This window comes from Pseudomyrmex gracilis, unplaced genomic scaffold (assembly GCF_002006095.1).
Source record: "Pseudomyrmex gracilis isolate BER0280 unplaced genomic scaffold, ASM200609v1 scaffold_33, whole genome shotgun sequence".
Classification (NCBI taxonomy): Eukaryota; Metazoa; Arthropoda; class Insecta; order Hymenoptera; family Formicidae; genus Pseudomyrmex; species Pseudomyrmex gracilis.
In genome coordinates, this window is record NW_018020617.1 from 922,510 (window position 1) to 942,531 (window position 20,022).

The 20,022-nt window shown below is 35.0% G+C and overlaps 2 protein-coding genes and 1 long non-coding RNA gene across 5 annotated transcripts in view; 2 read left to right on the forward strand and 1 right to left on the reverse strand.

Moving 5' to 3' along the window:
* Window positions 1-592: 592 nt before the first annotated feature.
* Window positions 593-5,222, reverse strand: LOC109852700 (mucolipin-3-like). Of its 3 annotated transcripts, none has more exons than XM_020424115.1 (4): window positions 5,033-5,222; window positions 4,643-4,906; window positions 3,306-3,591; window positions 593-3,233 (listed from the first exon to the last, which is right to left on the reverse strand). In XM_020424115.1, the coding sequence occupies exons 2-4, from the start codon at window positions 4,798-4,800 to the stop codon at window positions 1,773-1,775; spliced, it is 1,905 nt and encodes a 634-aa protein (XP_020279704.1). In that variant the 5' UTR covers window positions 4,801-4,906; window positions 5,033-5,222; the 3' UTR covers window positions 593-1,772. The 3 variants fall into 3 exon arrangements, with proteins under 3 accessions (XP_020279704.1, XP_020279703.1, XP_020279705.1); XM_020424114.1 differs by having other exon boundaries at window positions 4,643-4,910; XM_020424116.1 differs by lacking the exons at window positions 4,643-4,906; window positions 5,033-5,222 and adding an exon at window positions 4,524-4,635.
* A 960-nt stretch (window positions 5,223-6,182) lies between these two features.
* LOC109852666 overlaps window positions 6,183-20,022 on the forward strand; it is a 35,621-nt gene continuing 21,781 nt past the window's right edge. Inside the window, exons 1-2 of the long non-coding RNA XR_002250021.1 lie at window positions 6,183-6,312; window positions 17,287-17,489. This is a non-coding gene — a long non-coding RNA (uncharacterized LOC109852666). The remainder of the gene's footprint in view (window positions 6,313-17,286; window positions 17,490-20,022) is intronic.
* LOC109852664 (BTB/POZ domain-containing protein KCTD16) lies at window positions 6,781-10,179 on the forward strand. The gene has a single exon (XM_020424033.1). It carries the CDS (start codon window positions 7,431-7,433, stop codon window positions 8,172-8,174), a length of 744 nt encoding a protein of 247 aa, XP_020279622.1. The 5' UTR covers window positions 6,781-7,430; the 3' UTR covers window positions 8,175-10,179.

Here is a 20,022-nt window from a genome sequence, read left to right on the forward strand (position 1 = left end):
AAGTGTAAACTTGTTTAATAAACCATATCTTTCATTTTCGATTTTTAATTCACGTAGTCCGGGAACTTTCCGGACAAACTGTGTATATATATATACAAATGGAGGAAAAGAAGTAATTTGTTATGCAGCTCTCTTTCTTTATATGTATATATTAAAAAATTCACTTTTATTGCTCAAGGATATTAAACTGAAAAAATCGATGAAAATTAACTCAGAATTAGTCATTATTTCAAAGAACAAACTACAAAGTTTCTCTTTCTTGACATTGAAAACTATATATATACATATACGCAAACCGGTTCTCGTTTATGATTTCCTGCAATTTCTTATACCTTTTTGTAGAGTTTATAGTTGCATTCTACTACTTTTGTTTGTGAAAGATTTTAAGTGTAACTAAAACTATTCAAAAAAGATTAAATATATTATGGTGTTATTAACAAAAATAATTTGAACATAATTATAAAATATTTTTTTATTTATTTTCTATATTTCAAAAAATTTTACATATTGTATAAAAATAAACATATTGTATAAAAAAAACAACACTTTCATATTTACAAAAAAGATTAAAATATTTTAATACACGGTAGAGAATAAATCGTATTTTATTAAAAAACAAACAACGTTTTATTGTACTTCAATGTAAATATTTTATATCTTTGGATAACATTACTTTTGTGCGCAAGCTTGTCACATACGTCTGAAAACGCAAATACAAATTTTAATGTAAGAGAAACACGCAAGAAAATTAGAAACATATGCAATGTACAATTATAAATAATTCATACGCCTTGATATTGTGAGAACAAGAAGATTGATGTACAAAAAGCTTATATCTATAACCAAATTTAAATTTATACTATACATTATTAATACACTTCAATGCTATTTTATATCCTTTACATCTTTCTTTAAAACTTTAGCATGTAAAACTACATTGTTACATGAGACTATTGATAAGCTGATATTGTGTGTTCCATTATGTATAATTAAATAACTTTACTATTGTTTATATATTACTTTTTTAATAGTTGACATTGTCTGTATGTATATTACGCAAAAGCAATACTGTTTTACTATCTACTATTAGAGTATTTACGCAAAAATTTGTTACAGTTGTTTCACAATGTTAATGTATTTATAGTTGATGTATTTATATACAAAGTACTATAAATATACAATGTAGACACAGATATACGTTAAACACATTGTAACACAAAATACTGTACGTAAATTTTCAACATGTAATCAATTTCATTTGACGGAACGCTTTGCGTATGGTTAACAATTTATTGCATCTATCAATAGTAAGATTGATAATTTCATGTAACTAATATGTTAAAAATTAGTGTGTCATTAGGAGGCATTTAATAAAAAATCACAGTTGCAAAGCTGCGCTTTTCCTGTTTGTTTGGTAACGTATTTAAAATAAAAAAAAAATAACTTATATACATATTATATTTAACATTTGCTTATCTGAAATATTATAATTGAGCTATATTATACATACTCATATATGGCAAAAGACCATATTTTGGTTGACGCATGAATATTTCGCGATTATTTTATACAAACGCAACGTTTGCTATCATGTGTTACTATAAAATTACATTATATAAAGACATAACTTTTCTCTCTTTCTCTTTTCGGATTAAGAAAGACAAGAAATTGTAAATCAAAATTGCTAGACCAAAGATGTTGATGCAACGGATCTATTGTCATACAGAGTATCCATGGCACCATAATAACTACATGGGTTTTTTGTTAACATACTATGCGCAGATATTACCGCGTGCTTCTTCAGACTTGATCGATGAATCATTCGACGTCGTAAATGATCCGTAAAAGGGTCTTTTTCGACAACAGAAGCAGAATCGCTCGAGCAACTCGGTCAGATCACTCTTCTCACAGTCGTCTCTGAAAATACCGCTCGACGCTTCATCCTTACACGGCGCTATAAATGTTTGCAGCTCGTTCTTCGGAAAGCCTTCGCGATAATAAATCTTAATCGTATCGTACGCGTCCATTATCACAGAAATGAACAAACTTAAGACGACGTAAATATATAACGAAATGAACGAATATAAATAGATCCTAGAATACCACCATAGCACCACTGATTTGGAAGATGTGATAGAAAATGTGGCAAACATGTCATCACCGTTAATCAACGCGAACAGACATTCCGAGGTACTCGCAAGAGAACGAAACTTCATATTGTATGGACCGAGCACCAGCCAACCGCAAAATGTGAAACCGGCGTAAATAAGTACCGCACATATAAGAAATCTCGCTACTTTCGGCGTAGCTTTCTTCAAAGTTAATATGACAACATTGTATGTCTTGAAGAAACCGAGATAGCGCAAGACGCCGAACCATACGAGTAGATTACCGGTGCCAAGAAATATACTGCAGATGTTCCAATGATCACTGTTGAAGTGTTTCCGTTCAATTTGTTCCTTTATCACACTGCCAATAATGATCAGAATATCGTTGATAATGATCATGATATACCAGAGGTTCAAGAACTCCAATCGACACTCTAGATTTAACGTCGTACCGTACGTCTTTCTGAAAAAATTTATTGTTTCGAATTTGAGCAACTGCGCCCTATATATCGCTCGCGAACATAACACGAGAGAAATTGTGCAAATTAGTATAACGAGCAAATTCAACAGAGTTCGCAACGCTGATTCGATGCGGTTGTCTGTGATGTAGCGAGTGTCACCCTTGCATTGTAACTTCCTGGCTTCAGCGTCTAATGAGAGCAACATCTGTCCGTCAAAGTCACGATTATCAAAATCGATTTTGACGTTGAAGCGGTAGCAATCGGGTGGTGTCATTGGTCCAGCTGTTTTTAGGTTTACTGTCTTTAGAGAGAATTTCAGATAAGCACGTACTAGCGCGGAGAAGTTAACGTTGATATTTCTGTTTTCTAGAAGCTTATGCGACGACTTAAACGTCTCAAAGGTTTCAAGAGTAATGTTCATGCACGTCTTCACAATCTCACTGTCAAACACATAGCTCTCGTTGAAGCCAAATATTATGCCTTGTTTATATTCGTAAAGACACAGAGCCGCGGGTCCGACCGAATTGTCTTCAGCGATATACGAGTATGAACCAACAGCGTTGTTAACATTGTAGTAGCCATGCAAAGCATAATCAATGGCATCAAAGAATTCGCTTCGTTTGTAAATGGCCAATGGTCCTGTTGCAGGTGGATACGCAGGTACCTGAAAAGCATTATTTATAAACATATACATACATTAATTGCAAATATGCAAATATACGAATATAATACATACCTCATGTGTAGCATCCCATCCCATTAAAAATAGATGTGAGAAAGTGATTTGATTGTCCCACGTGTAATTTACATGCGTGTAATTATTGTGCGCAAACAAACAAAGCTGTACTGTTACGAGAACAATCTTGAAGACTTGAACGAAGAGTTTATAAGGAAAACGTCGTTTTGCCTGCCATTTTTCGATTGGGTTCATAAAGAAAAATCGCAGTTTGCGACGCATCTTTTCTTCTGCAAATGTCGTGACCGGACAACTCTTGCAATCTGCGGGAGCGGAATGATTTTGCCTATAATGCAAAAAATGCATTTTGTTTAAGTCAATAAACATTAAATTAAGTTTACTTAGATTACTAATTAATTTTGTACCAATGTCTTTTAATAGTTGCGTTTTTCCTAACAAAACATTACTGTTCAGAATAATAACAGAAATAATCGCAGATGAGAAAATTAGTTGTTCACAGATAAAAGAAAAAAAAAGAAATAATTACTCCTGTAATGCAAAGCTGCACAGTACATTTAATTTGTGATAATGATTAAGTTGCAAACTATAATGATGAAGGTGCTTAAAAATATGATTGAATTCCTGCTATTTGAGCTTGTACAGATTATGAATATTCAAAAACATAACATATGGTAAATATTTGCCACTGCAAATGCTTATGTAATTGCGAGCAGCTTTTTTCATCATTCAACTTCATGTGCAATATTGTTAAAAGAAACTGAATATATCTATTTATCTCATTTTTGAGTGAACATTTCTTAGTAAAACAATAACCAAATAGAGAATATATATACTGACTCGTTAGATGTAATTATTTGACAATAATATTTCTATTGTTATTTAATTTCTATCTTAATTGCGCACGTATCGTAATTGCAATTACGTTTTAGCACATCTCATCTACATGATTACATACTTTCACATCAAATGATGGTATGATAACAAGATTTGTGTTTTAAATTTTTGTCAACAATTAATTCTGTGCTTTCCAACAAAAACATCCAGATAAATGACACGCACTCTCTTGACTACATACAATCTCTTCTCTTTCAAGGACATCTCACATCTATCACTATTGCAGCATATCACTGGTAGAGTATCAGAGTTGACACATACATAAGTCTGCATATATATACATATATATATATTGCATATTACAATATAGAATGTAGTATAGTAAAGATTACACATATACAAACGGAATTAAAAATGACTCACAAAGAAACACGAGACTGATGATATCCAAACATGCTTGTTTGACCCAATTATCGATCGCTTGTGATAAATTATGAAAACGCCAATTGGCGAATATAATTACGATAAGCTCGCTTGCAAACCTAGGTTCGTTGGTTTCGACGAGCGACGCATTTTCATTGGCGATTTCATCGTCGCTGTCGTTATCGCCCTGGCTCCAAGTGCGATTCATTACTGTAGCTCCGAGACTGTTTCCCGCCGTAGTGACGTTTTCGCACGTTGTTCTCTTGTACACGTTCATCCTCTCGAATTTCAAAACGTTATCAAAAAACTACAAAGTCAACAAAGAGCGAAAGCGTCCTATCTAGAGTCGACGTCAATCCTCTGCCTGATTAACGATGTAACGTCTAGCTGTTTATATGTTGATCCGCGTAGCGAGGCGTGAAACAACGAAATGTTACGATAAAACGTCAGAAATATGATGCTTGACGCATGTTAATAACAAGTTATACGATTAAATATAACGTACATACCTGCGTACATAACTCCGAGCGTAATGCACAATTATCAACAAATGGAACAATTGCGAATCACTGGCCATCGCGCGTCAAACTACCCAAAATGACAAACGTCAACTAACTTGACTTCTTTCTTTCTTTGCTTCTATGGCGCACGCCCCTGCACGTGAGGAGCAAATGCCATCGACTAAATGACTGAACTCTTTGATCATATAAATTATATACCAAACCAATGTGCCAAGTATCAATAATTCGCTGTGTAACAGAGATTAACAGTGCTTCTGTTGCTAAAGTGGCAGAAAATTGAAACATAAAACGCAGCCAATAATCGCGTTTAGCAGAACAATTGTTGAGTTGTCGTCTTGTCAACACTCGACGTTGATTTTCTGGTTCTAAAAGTAAGAGCCAATCACGTTCGATCGCTACAAAACAGTTTGTTTGGCTGAACGCAGCTTAATAGACGTGCCGTGTTCCCGCTGCCATCTTCCCGTGAAGTTATCAAAGTGACGCTTGCGCGGCTCCGTTGCGTTAATAAAATAGAGGTAATTTTTTTATATTTGATAATTTAGTTTTTAATTTGATAATACATTGTGTGTAATTCTTGTACTTTTGGACTTTGCAACAAATTATGTCTGTAGTTTTTTAATCTCATTAAACACAGCTGTCAAAAATAAAATTACGAGAGATAGAAAATTACGACGCGCACACAAATACATTAAGTATAGGTGTGTAACATGTATCTCTTTTTTAGAGCACTTTTCAATCAATTTCGATTTAATTTGTTTTGCAGAATCAGTCGTGTAGACTGTGTGTTGCAATGTTTCAGTAATAATTGATTTCAATAATGAACAGCAACACTACGGCTTCGGATTGACTTACAAAAACAGGCTGTGATAAAAAGTCACATCAGCTTTTTTATTTGGGATTTCTTTCGAGCGTATTCAATGATTTATTTTGTTTGTCATCGGAATATTTGATTCAATCAGCAAAAAGAAATTTATAGATGTTTCAAATATGAAATGTCATCAATTCGGATTTTATTCGAAGTAACGAATATCGAAATTAGAATAAAAAAAACAAACAGTTATTATATCTTCAGTGTGTAGCTGTCTATTCAACAATATTAATCGCGATGCGTTATTGACGTTATTATATATATTACAGGCTTACATAGAAATACAGATATCGCACGATGAGAGGATACATACAATATGAGAGCGGCCGTGTGTCACAATGGAACATCGATCCACCAGAAACCCAGACATGAGATATTCGATTCTTCTCTGATGTATTTCGTAAGTTTTTCTTCATACATTTGTCGCCATTGTGCTTTTTATATCTAGAGTTTAGAATATTCATTTAATATCTCACAATTCTCGAAACCAAATCTAAGTCATAAATCTCTAGATTGTGTCGTGAGAGTTAATGATAAAGGTTAAAATAAATCGAGATGACCCAGATTTAAACGATAAAATTTGGCGAAACACGCCAAATCGAAATGAAACGTGGAAGCTTTTATAGCAAATAAAGCGGGGTTCCGCCGAGTCTGGAAATAGGCGCACCCTAGAGGAGTCCTTGTTCACGATACGCAGCAGCGTCCTCCGAGGAGGACGAGAATCGAATAGCAGAGTAGTTTTAGGAGTGGGGAAGAGGGAAAAGGGGTTGCGCGCGTTTTGTCGCGCGTTATCGGTGGCTGCGCATTGACACGACGCGCGGTTCTTGCTACGCTGGTAGCGCAGCATTATCGCCGCGTTACCCTCGCGACACGGAAGAGCGAGCGGAGAGTACGACTTTGCTGCTGCCGCGCGCCAACATCACTTAATTAGGCGAGAAAGCGCGCAGCAGAGATTCGAGCTAATCGAGCGAGCTCTATCTTTGTCGTCACCTCGACAAGCAGCCTCCTCGCTTCTTCGGAACCGTTTATTCGAGTGACATCTTTAGTAGAAGAGCGATATCATCCTATGCGTGCGAATTAATCTCGAGCAACAACGTGCTGGTGCAACAAGAATCTGGTCAGTTCGATTTTTCAACATCGCGCGGACCATCATCGAAAGTGTTCTCACATGCAAATACGTACGAGTGACGAATCACTTTGTTGATTATCGGTCAGCGAGATAACAAAGCCCAAAGAGTGATCTTCCGCGTTTAATATAATTGCGATCGACTCCGAGATCCTTCAGGTCGTCGACCCTCGGTCTTTCTGTCGTTGTACGCGAGTGTCGCATATCGTTGAGCAAAGAAAGCAATTCGTATCGTAATTACGTTTTCAATCTCTCGTGGGAACTTGATCAGCTGCGAGTTTTCCATCTCTGGTCTTCCCGTCGGCGTCACACATCGTCGGATCGTCGATTCTATATAGTTACTGCCCTTCGTCTTTCCTTTCTTTCGCATCGCGAACACACGGGCTGCACACATGGGAGACCAAGAGCAACAGGAAACAATACCGAGCGTGGTGGAACTGAATGTGGGCGGCGTCTTTTACACCACAGCCTTGACTACGTTAACTCGCGAGAGTGAATCGCACCTGGCGGCACTCTTCACGGGCAAATCCGCCGTGGAAAAAGATGCCAAGGGAAAATACTTTCTGGACCGTGACGGCGTGCTCTTCCGCTACGTACTGGACTTCCTGCGCAACCAGGCGCTGGTATTACCGGAAGGCTTTCGCGAACGCGAGAGGCTGAAGCAGGAAGCTAATTTCTACGGTCTGCCCGGTTTAGAAAAGGCGATTTTGGAGAACGCCGAATCCAACGGACAGACTGGCGGCACCGTCGGCAAACGCACGCCGGGATATATCACCATCGGCTATCGTGGCAGTTTTGCTTTCGGTCGCGAGGGTTTGGCTGATGTAAAATTTCGCAAACTCTCGAGAATTCTTGTATGCGGCCGCGTAGGACTCTGTCGAGACGTATTCGGTGAGACGCTGAACGAGAGCCGCGATCCCGATCACGGCCTGTCTGATCGCTACACGTCACGCTTCTTCCTCAAACATAGCATCATCGAGCAGGCCTTCGATATGCTGCAGGAACAGGGATTCAGATTAGCAGGTAGCTGCGGATCTGGTACTGCTGGCGGCAATTCCGAACAACTAAAACCTGGCGTCGACTTAGAGGAAAATCGCTGGAACCATTATAACGAGTTCGTTTTCGTGCGCGATTAGAGAGCAGCGGGCAGCGTGATATCCGTGAATAAAAAAAACCAAAAAAGTACATTGAGTTGACTTAATCCTTGTCTTCTTTCGCGGCTGCTGCGATTAATGCCTTGCACATTTTATATAAATGCCGTGCGATTGATAACAGCTGCTGTTAGAGAAGACTTGGTTCGGGTGCTCGAAAAGAGATTCAAGCAAAAACGTTTTTGTTTGAAAACACGTGTGCGCGTAACGCCGCGATTCTCTTTAATAGTACACATCACAAGTGTAAGGAAGTCGATATGTACGACACTGAGCTTACATATTAGAGGTGTACACGAAAGCGTCGGATGTTCGTTTCGCAGTTTCCTTCGCAGCTAATTTTATCACGCGAGACAATTTTCCCGAAGCTGTCATTATCATTATCATCAATCGACGTTGAAGCGGAAATAGAAATTGGAGCGCGTTTCAAGGCTCGAGAATACCAATATCGTCTGTCTTCTGAAATATTAATTCTCGAGATTCTGCCAACCTTATCGATTCTTTCATGAGAATAAAGAAAAAACGGGTGGAGTGAGTAAGAAAAAGTGACGAAGATAAATTTTTGAGAACAACTGCATTCCGATAAAAACTCTTTTCCGAGACAACTGATAAGAAGTACTAATAAGGAGGAATTGAAACTTTGCATTTATTAAAACACACAAAAACTGTGAGAACTTGAATTTACTGTAATTATGCTAAACTTCCAAATGCTCGTAATACATAATAAAAAATTATAAATCAACATTGAGTTGCAATAGAAGTATTTGCTTTAAACGAGAAAGACAGACAGACAGAGAGAAAGAGAGAGAGAGAGAGAGAAGAAAGTGGTTTTATTCAAGTCGTAATTATACATCTTACACGCATAACTAGCTATTCAGTTGTATGTGAGTTTGATCCACAATCGTGCAAATAGAGCTCGAAACTTCTCTGTGAATACAGCGTGTTTAATATCTTTCATAATTAGAACACGCCTAAACAGCGGTAAAGTTGCCGTTTTATGCAATAATCCTCAGTTGCTTCTTTCAACTGAGATTGTCGCGTGAGAGCGAGACGTTTTATTAAAAAGCAGTCTCGCGTAAATCCAACGGATGAAAGACATACCAATGTCAGGCGTTTTTCATTGAACAGCGGGTGTGAGGTAAGACGGTAAATGAAACACGCAAAGCGAATCGAAGATGAAGAGCGCTGGGGGGTGACGTTGAAGTATCTGCGAACGAACGCGACTCAGGCTACTTAAAAAAAAGCAACAGCGTCAGATATGTCAGTGATAAATGTCGCCAGGAGCGACGAGCGAGAAAATGTAAGGAAAAAACATAACACACGAAATGCAAACTTAACAGCTAATAGGAATATCAAGTTGTTTTTTAGAAGATCGAACAAATGACGCAATAACGTTTTTGTATTCTTTTCATTTGCATTTGACGCAAATTTGCATTTGACGAAAATTGGCAGAAAATTAAAGATGACAGGAAATTTTGATTCATGATGATGAGATCAAAGAAAGTCTCCGGTGCTAGTTTTGCCGAATAATAGCCGGTGTTATTGTGTAAATGGTCGGGCCGGATGATCACTACTTAATCAATGGCCGGATCGAGTACTATTAATTGCTAGTCGGATCAAAAAAGTTACTGCATATTAAAATCGGACACTTCCTTTGAAAAGAAAAAAAGAAAGAAAAACTTATTATTATTTCATATGCGTAAAAAGCGCGAGCAATAATTTGATAAATTAACGTCCAATGAATTATCTCTCTGGATGAACAGACCAACCCCGTTTGTTGTAGGCGGAGTGGCTTGTCGAATGCGTGTACTTACAACCTAACACGATGTCTCAAACGCTATTCAAACGACAGAACAGCTAGATACGTTCTTTCTTTTAATAATTTCTCGTTAGCTTTGAAAAAATTCGAACAGCGATAATCCTTTTCTTTTTTTCACTTTATAAAAATATTTATTTTCTTGTTTACTAGATAAAAAAACTACAAAATTTAAGGTTTTTCTTCTCTTAGAATTCTTTTTAAAAATTCTTTTTACTTATTTTGTTATCTCATACGATTATATTTATATTCAAAGTGGAAAATAGCAGATATATCCTTCAGAGGCTTCAATTACTATGCGCTTGGAAACACGCAATGAACCGTTTGTTTGCTTATCGCGGGTAATTGCTCACATGCTTAGAATGATGAAAGAATCGAGAAATTTATCGCGATTATAATCTTGTCGCAACAGGTTATCGTGTAACAGACTATGTTTAGCGATTGTTACGAAGAGTGCCGACGGCGCTGAACAGACGTGGCAGCTATCGAGTTTCGCGTTGGTTTCTCGTTATCGTAAAAGTGTACAATGTCAGAGAGAGTTTTCTCAAGAACGGACGAGATAAATAATAAATCTTTGATAGTAATGTTTCCTATATACAAACGACAAGATACCCGTACATCGTGACAATCGACAAAATATTGCAGAATTATGATAATGAAAATGTAGAATTATATCTTTGCACCTTAAATGTACCAAAATATTATATATCGTGACAAAATTCATTATATAAAGTGAGAAAATGGGAACAAAAACCCACAAGTCGCTCTTTATATATACATATATAAATAAATAAATAAATAAATAAATATATATATATATATATATATATATATATATATATATATATATATGCAGTTTTGACGCGCATTGCGGTCATTCAAAAACAATTTTCAAGACGATGATATAAATCATATCTGTTATTATCAGTACGCGCTTGTTGCTCGACGAACGTGTGTCCGCGTTTACAATGGATTGATTTATAATGACATTATATTTGGATTGTCGCACGAGTTATGTGTATAACCGCGATAACTCAATGTGCATTCGCGAGAGAAAATTTAATTTATATCTTTATATGTATCACTTTACTTCTTTCTCTCTGCTATTGATATCACTAATTGTTTGCAATTGTGCGACATTTCCCGCGAATGGTGCTAATAATAGTACAGTTGTTATCTTCGGTACGTAAGTGTAGAAATATTTATTGTTACACAACGCAGTGAAACGGGTGAACGACGTTTTCGATTTTTCCAAGTTTACCTCTTATGACGGAGATCAGTTCTTTACATAATCTGCAACTACTGACCTAACCACCAACATTAATGGTTGCACTGGATGAAAGATGTTCTATTATTAATCAATGACGATTGAGGGACCGGTGGCGTTGTAATCGTTGCGCGATTACTCTATTAGTGTAAATCGCCTACTTCCATTTACTCTGTACAAATAAAGACATTCAGATAAATCAAACTTGTAAGATAGTAGAGATGTTGCAAAAAGAAAAGATATTTAATGTGTATAAGAAGGAAGTCTCACGTAGAGTGACTATAAACTTTCATTCATACTTTATGACGGCACAAAAGTTCAGTTTTTTTACACGGTACATATCATTTGTATATGTTTGTACGCATCTTTATTTTTAACAAAAGCAACAATCCTCTGTGTGTGTGTGTGTGTGTGTGTGTGTATGTGCGCGCCGCGCGCGCGTATATATAATTGTTTTTATCTTCTTCAAATTCCTTGTCTTGCGGTAAATTCGAACTATAAAAATGTTAATTTGGTGTGAAAACGTTATTTTTGACCTGTGGACATAGTCCACGCAAAATGGGCCCAAAAACAGATATTTATTGCAATGTACAAAGTGCATTGTAATTATTCGTTGTCGATATCTCATTTCGAGAATCATTGTCTCCGCGGTCGGAAAAAATAAAACGACCAATTTTTGATCTGAATTTTTGTCAAATAGAGTTTTAAATCGTATTTTCTGATTCACTCGTATTGATTTCTAAATACTAAAAGTGGGATTTCTACTGCTAGGAAAGGATATGCAAAACGCGCCACGTTCTTTCTACATGTTGTGTGTGCGTTGATAAATATAGTAATGTAATCATTCTCTTATTTACTTGCACCAAAATAATTTCTTGACGTATTATACATGAGAAACATCGTGATCGACGATATACCGAATAAAATTCGTGATATAGAAGCTCTATTCATAGACTAGAGACAGTATTATAACTTGCCTGCGAAAGAAAGCGAATAGTAAACGAACGAATTTGATGGAACTTGAACCACCTTGAGTACCATTAAACGTTGTTAAATAAAGAATTCAAGTTCTATTGAAATCCAATGACTGTATTTAAAAGTTCACTTTGTTTATTGTAATCTTTTACTCGAAATAAGATACCTACTTTTATTCTTGTCGATGTAATTTCAAACTTTTTTGTAAATTTTTTGTAACTAGATTGAATTTTCACAACTATTTTTAATCAAAATAAGTTTTTCATAAGCTTTGCAAAAACTTTTTGTTTTAAAACGAAGTTTCCGTAAGTATCACTCCCAAAGTTTAGAATTTTATGTTCCCATCCGAAAGTTTGTTTGTAAGATATAATAAGAACATAGAAGAAAATAGGAGAGCAAATAATATATTTAGATCGGATCATTTTTCAAGTCATATTTCTTACAATATACTAAGACAAACGTTACTCACGTAATGAATATAAGATTGGTTCGCATAATATTTCAGTTTATTACTATTTATGTATCTCTTGATTGGATAGAACTTTGTTTTAAATATGTTGCATGTAGTAGTTCAACGTTCTGTGAAAAATGTTCCGACACCAGAACTGCAACATATAGAATGTTTGATTCTCATAATCGAAATTCGGAAACTGTTTATTGAAAACAATTCAACGAGTAGAATCAGAGCAGTGTTTAGGTATAGCGTATAAGACTGTGGCGATATGAAATTATTATACATGTATATACGTTTATCTAAGTGAGAAAAAAAAGAGAAATAAAAGGATGAAATGACATGAGAACAAACTCTGATTATGAAGATCTTTAACCCATATCTCCGATGCATGTGTCTCGCGATGTTTGATATAATTTCTAAAATTCTCGGCTTTCTACAATTTTTCAAACCCCGTTACTGCGTACTTTCTTTTGTGATTCCGGTCAAGCAAAAGCAAAAATAAAAACTTACACGCGATATGTGTTACAACGAGAGTAAATTATCGAAAACTAAATTTACGAAACTCGGCCCAAAATCCATTTTTTCAGACAAACGCCTCTTTCTTCGAGAAAATATAAACAATTTTATTTTTTCAGACGTTATTTTTCTTTCATGTAATCCGAGATAGATTTCCATTTCTTTTTCCAGAAAATATAAAGGTGCGTACTTACGATCGGTGGTTTTATATATATTGAGACTTTTGTTTGACGCAATGTTTTTTTTTTTTATGAGCTTTATATACTCGACGATATTAGACATAAAATATGTTGGGCTGCCGTCTAAGAAAAATCCTAAACCCGCAATAAAGCATGTATAAGGAAAAATATGATAGTGGTTTTTCTTTAGGTCACCCTACAACATATTCGGGGCTTATCGAAATCCAACGGACTGTAGCGAACGTTTCCCTTTAAGCTTTCCATTATACGAAGGGACGTAATGATATTACTTCAAGACTGGTTTTTCTATTGTGTATAAACGAAGTGAATAATTTTTTTTCTGTTGTCTCACATATCGAGATGTGTAAAAGTAATGTGGAAAAGTAATCTATAAGATAAAAATTGATCACCTTAAAATTAAAACTTAAAGCGAAAAAACTGAGGTAATGAAATTGTCTTCGGTGCGATATAGGGATTAAAAGATAATCTGTAGCATCACCAAACGACCTACTTATGTGATTTTCTCTGACGCAACAGAAACTACGGAAATGTAATTATAGCTTTTACAAAGTCATTGTAAAAAAAAATTCCTGTTTTTCGAGAAAAAATAATCAGAATTTGAGCGTTTTGAATGTTTTATTTAAAACACAATTGATATAAACACTTTTGATCTATCTATACATATATGTTTAACAAACGAGTGCTATCTGCAAAGTATGTAAAATTATAAAATTTTCATTAATTTCTATATAGTAGAAACGGAACACTCGAGAAAGATCGTAGTGCAAAGTCGAATTAATTGCAGCAAAACGGAATCGTTTCGTTGTCTATATTGGGAAAAGGAAGGAACGATTCTCCTTTGCACGATAGTTCCTCTTTCGAGAAGAAGATTGCGCGTTAACGAACGAAGCGCCGGAAGGTGGATGCAAACTCGATTGCTCGTTTGAATGAACTGTCGCGCTTATACAACTGACGCCCAGTTTGTCGGATGTAGCCGGAGCTGCGCCCTTGCATAGAAGAGAGCAATCTGTTGCTGAGTTTTCATCCGTCAGGAAGAGAATGAGAAACAAGAAGATAGAAGAGCGAAAGAAAGAGTAAGCATCATCAACGAGACGTAAGGAAAATCGAGGTCGAGTTTCTTTCCGTCAACGACTCCTCTTGTCGTGTTGTTAAAAATACGGATAGAACAAGGTGTTGTTTATCTTTGCGCTTATCATTCTCTTTGACATTTCCGACGACAGGGATAATACGCAAATCTTTAAGAAGAAAATCATGTTTTACAAAAGATATTATAGTACTACTGTTTTGTGTGTGTGTACACAGTATGGGCAATATTTTAAAATTGTTTGTACACTATGCACATACTTTATAATTTTACAAATCTTGAGAATGAAAAATTTTTTGTGTTTTTAATGTTTTACTCTTTTTTTCCATAGACTTATAAAATATTTCCGGTTAAAAAAAAATGTGATGTGAAAAACATAACTATTTACTTTCTATTTTCTATTAAAAATATGTTCTTTGTTCAGTACATGTTATTTTGGTATGAGCGAAAAAAGATCAAGGGGAGTCTTCGGTCAGAAAATTTGGTTGAGAGGATGATTTTTTTCACCATGCAATTTTATCCATGTGTTTGGCAGGAAGTATCGATTATTGGTTAGGTATTTCCCTTTTTTTTCGCAATCTATAAATATTGTATGAGTTCTAAAAGTGTTGGATCAATCTCGCGAAAATATGTGAGAAGGCATCTCCATGCATGGTCGGTGCAGAAGCTTTAGAATTAATATGATTCTAAAAACGATTATAGTACGCATTAAAAAAATTATATAATAATTTGTGTGCAACGTTTCGTTTTGAGAGAAAAAACGCATTTTGACATTTTTTCAAAGCATAGTAAAAACCTAATCTAATCAGGTCTAGCCTAATAAAACTTGTCTTTGTGTTTAAACCCCTGAACCTGAACCCGCACTTTTAAATATATTTTCTAATTTATATATATTTCTATTTTATATATTTATATTTATATTTTATGTGTAATATTTTTTATTATTTATTATTTATGTATTATTTTATTTTGTATATTTTATCTGACATTTATGTCATTGAATAGTCTTATTAGAAAATAATTCTAAATTTCACAGTAAATAAGTTTTTGTATAGAGTGTTTGAATCAATCGCTAGACGTGCAGAATAAAGTTAGTGTCAAATAAATAATCTGAAAAGAGCAATGTAACAAGTGTGACGTAATGACGTACACGTACAGTTAATATGCGAGAATTTCGGTGCATTCGTTTTCCTAACTTCTTCCTGTCTCTTTGAAATTTTTTGCATTTAACAAAATTAAGAAATTATTTATGTAACTTTTACATCATCATCCTCTGTAAAAATTTTACTTGAGTTTCTCTCTCTCTCTCTCTTTGAAAAGTTTTATTAAGTTTTTAGTAAAAAAGCAATTCTTGAAAGTTGTTTTTTCAACTTACTAAACGCACGGAAAGTTGTTTTTTCAACTTACTAAACATACGGAAATTATTTTCTTTCCATGTTTGATAAATAAAGACATTCCATGACTCTATTAGTTTATTTTGTCATGTCATATTATCGACTGAACGTGTAGCAAATTATGCGGAATGTTTATATAATTAACGCAAATCCTATATAATATAATTGCGGCGATATGCGTTCAATGAATGATATAATAACGATTTAGGTTCTATTCTAATTAACTTGCAAATATTTTGCAAAATCGCCGTACTACGACATATTTGATAATACGATAACAATACAAAAAAGGCCAAATACGTTACGTTATATTATTTTTAATTTTTAATTGTTTGCAGATAAAGATATGAAAATGTATACTGATCACAAGTGTATCAATGTGTACTTGTGATTATGTGTGGTCATATTTGTAATAAATCATAAATTTTTAGTAAAAATCGTGAAATATTAAATAGAATTTACAGGAAAATATACAGAGAAAATATATACAACAATTCTATGAATATTTTAATTCTTTTGATGTTATAATTTAGGAAACAAATAGTATTTTACTAAACAAGCACACACTTTTATATATAATATATTTCAGTAATATATTTTATACATTACATTTTACATTCGTAATACGTTAATCGATTCCCCAGCTCGGGACCTCCAAATTGAGTCCATGAATTGAGACCGCGATACCGTCGAACCGGTCACAAATAAAAATTAAAAAAGAATAAAAGAGAATATTATATGCAACTAAAATCAAGTACAAGATCGTTACCACTTAAAAAAAAAAAAACATTTGATATATCTCGTTGATTGAATATCTTTCTTTATACTCCACTTCTGATGCAATTGTCATGTTTATTGGGTTTATTGCACGTCGAAAGTGAATCAAACAAATCGTCCGAGTGACGAATGAAGTTCCGAGCATCCTTAATGTAGCATCGTGATAAAGCCCGCGCGCTTCTCCGTTATTCATAACTTTATTAGTTGATCAATACGTCTGAATTTGTGTTACTGTGTAAATTCAAAGTTTGTAAATATTTATAAAATGCTAATTTCTTCACATATTCAAAAAATTTTCAGCTTTATTAAAATAGTATTTAATATTCTGCAGCATATCGTGTACGTCATGTTTTTTTTATCAGATAATATGGCATTTAAAATCTAAATGAACCCAGTATATTATATTATTTTTCAAAATTTTTTTGTATTCAATCTTTCGGTCGGCGATTTATCACTTTTTCGATTTATCATTTTGTTTGTCTGTATTGTTCCGATGCGAACAAAGCGACGATCACGCGGCTCTCCGTCCGTTTGTTCGAATTTCCAATTGCCGCGCATATTATCATTGCCGTACAAATTTTCCCGATTAACTCGTAATTATCTCCCTCTCGACCTAGGTCTCTGCCGCTTATTCCCAGGCGTCCCTCGTTCTCGCATCGATCGAATCGGATAATTATAACACTGCGGCCGGTGCTGCGGTCGAAGGACGACGACTACTAGGAGCGGCGGCCGGAGTGAGAATTTCAATCTCGTGCTCGCCGACGAATTTCGGATGCTCGAGGTGCCAGCAATTTCCCCTGACGACGAATACAATTTCCAGGTAGATACTCGCATTGAATAGCGTTTATAGCGTTTACATCATGTTACCGAAGATCCGCAGGGTCATCTCACGGCAACTGTTAATGAAGCAAGAAAACATTCACTTTTTTGTATGTTCACTTCTTCTACGTATGTATGTTTGCGTCAAGTCTCTTTGCTGGTTTTAGAATGTTTATTTATTTCTGAATATATTTTTTCGTCTATTAATAAATATAAATTTCTTACGACGAGTTTGCTACGTACGCATGTTCGATAATTTTATGAGTGACATATTGCTCTAAAGATATAAAAATTATTCGCCGAAAACATTGATAAGAGAAGTTTTTTTTTGCTCCAAATAAGTTTCAAAGTTACTTTAAAGTTTGACAGTCACGAGGCAAACAAATCTGGAAAGTTTGATCGCGAGGAAAAGAAATTTTCTTCGGTTTCAGATTACGGTGACATTATATATAGTGCTTTACGAGAACCTCGAAGCTTGAATTACAAAATTCAAGAAAAGTTTCGCATTGAAGAAATTCTTCTTTCGTATAGCTTTTATTATTTCATTTATACGTCATAAAATATGCAATATAATCGCCCCTCTCTTTGTTTCTATTACAGAAGTAAAAAAAGATCAATGAGAGAAGCATAAGAAAAATCTGTTAAAGTATACTTTAACATGATTTTTTAAGCGAGAACGTGTGAGACGTATTTCTGGTCCCTTAAGGATAATAAAAGTGCTCAGGGTTGTATTTATCTCTTCACGCGGACATACTCTCATTCGCGGATCTTATAGGACTTTTCAACTCACTTTACAACTCGTTTTATCTGTCCACGAGTGGTGATACAGTTATTATCGGATACCTTGTACACACACATACACACACACACACACACACAATCTTTACACAATAATTGATAAGATCTGTTGACAATAATTGATATTTTAAGGCAGCGTGGAACATTGAAAATTTGGATGAACTATTTTTACAATAAAAAATAGAGATCTTTCTACATTCAAACGCGAAACTTTGATTTGCTAGATTATTTGAGACTGATCTTATCGAAAAGACTGCATTTGTGAGGCAATTCGAGAGAATGAAAAATAGTTCGTACAAATTGCTTCTTGCGAAATTCATTGCGAAGATAAGTATCGACAGATTATGCAACGTATATAACAATCCAGCAATATCTCTAAAATCGCTCTATTCGAATATCTCTATCCTAAAGGATCGCTCTATTGCTTTATCGCGATGCGAGCGTAATGGTATTTCGTATTCGAGAGTCGTTCGATGCGGATTCCGCGGACGTCGACGACGACGTCGTTGCTCTCACGGCGACCGCATTTCCCCGGTAAGTGATCAGGATTGAGTTACGTCGTTGTGGCAGCAATCACGAATAACCACGAACGATCTTGGTGAACCCCTAGTAAACACGAAACAATTAAAATCCGCTTGAAACATCTATCTTGATGACCTTTAGATGTTTCAGAGAGTATATAAAGTTTTTCTACCTCTATATAACTACAGTTACCGCAGTTACTGCAGTTACTCTTGCGTATCTTTTTTGCAGTTAAGTTTCATCAATAATATTTATATAGTTTGACATTCTCTCTTTTGCTTTTCTTTAGAAAGAAAATTATTTATACAAAGTATTACTGCAATGTATAAAGATCATTGAATAACTGGTTGTCACTTGACTTCTCCTAAGAGACTTCTCCCATAAAATAGAAGTGTAGGGACAAAGATGTTACTTCATTTCTTTTTTCATATCTTGATTAGATGAGCTATATTCTGTTATCGAGAAAAGTTGAGAGAAAAGAAGGTGAAATTAGGATTTGTGAAGACAATTCTTGCGTCGACCGTGCTCATAGGATCGACAAACTATACCGATAAGGCACATTCGGTCGCGATCTACTGTCAATATAAGCGAATCATAATCGTATTTTGGATTTGCAGATCTGTCTGGTTCGATAGGTCGAACCAGACTGAATGTTCTCGCAGTTTGATCAATACAAGTAGCGCGCAGGCGTTCTCGGCAAATGGAAACACGAGGCTCTCCGCTTTCCTGACCACGTCTGATCGGGAACAAGTAGATGACAAAAAATATGAATTCTTAAAGAAAAAGAAAAAGAGAGAGAAAAAGCCCATGTACTTCTTGCTACTTAAATTAGTCGCTATATTTTAAAAGATGTCTCAAGAGACAGTTCACCAATTAAAGAAATGAGTATTTGATGCTTTCGCGGTGTGTTGTATTAACATTTGAAGATGTTTTTTTGAACCGCGTTAGTGTCATTTTTATACCGACGTTTTGTGAACATTTCAGCTCACTTCATCAGGGTTTCAAAAGCAATATCAGGTTGTTCTTGAAACCCTGATGAAGTGAGCTGAAATATTCACGAAACGTCGATATATACACAGTAAAAAATTGTGCGTCAAAATGTAGAACTTTTCTTGTGTTACGACGTTTTGATTATTACTTCAATGTAAAATTAACATAATACTGATATGTTATTATTTTTTTAATCTTTTCACGTGTCAAATTTATGTTAACTT

Bases quoted from the DNA above. Each gene is read 5' to 3' on its own strand.
- LOC109852700 (XM_020424115.1), bottom strand. From the start codon at position 4,800: ATGAACGTGTACAAGAGAACAACGTGCGAAAACGTCACTACGGCGGGA. The intron at 3,592-4,642 runs GTTTGCAAGCGA...TTTGCATTATAG, and splicing joins GTCGAAACCAACGAACCTAG to GCAAAATCATTCCGCTCCCG. The intron at 3,234-3,305 runs GTATGTATTATA...AATGCTTTTCAG, and splicing joins GATGGGATGCTACACATGAG to GTACCTGCGTATCCACCTGC.
- LOC109852664 (XM_020424033.1), top strand. From the start codon at position 7,431: ATGGGAGACCAAGAGCAACAGGAAACAATACCGAGCGTGGTGGAACTG.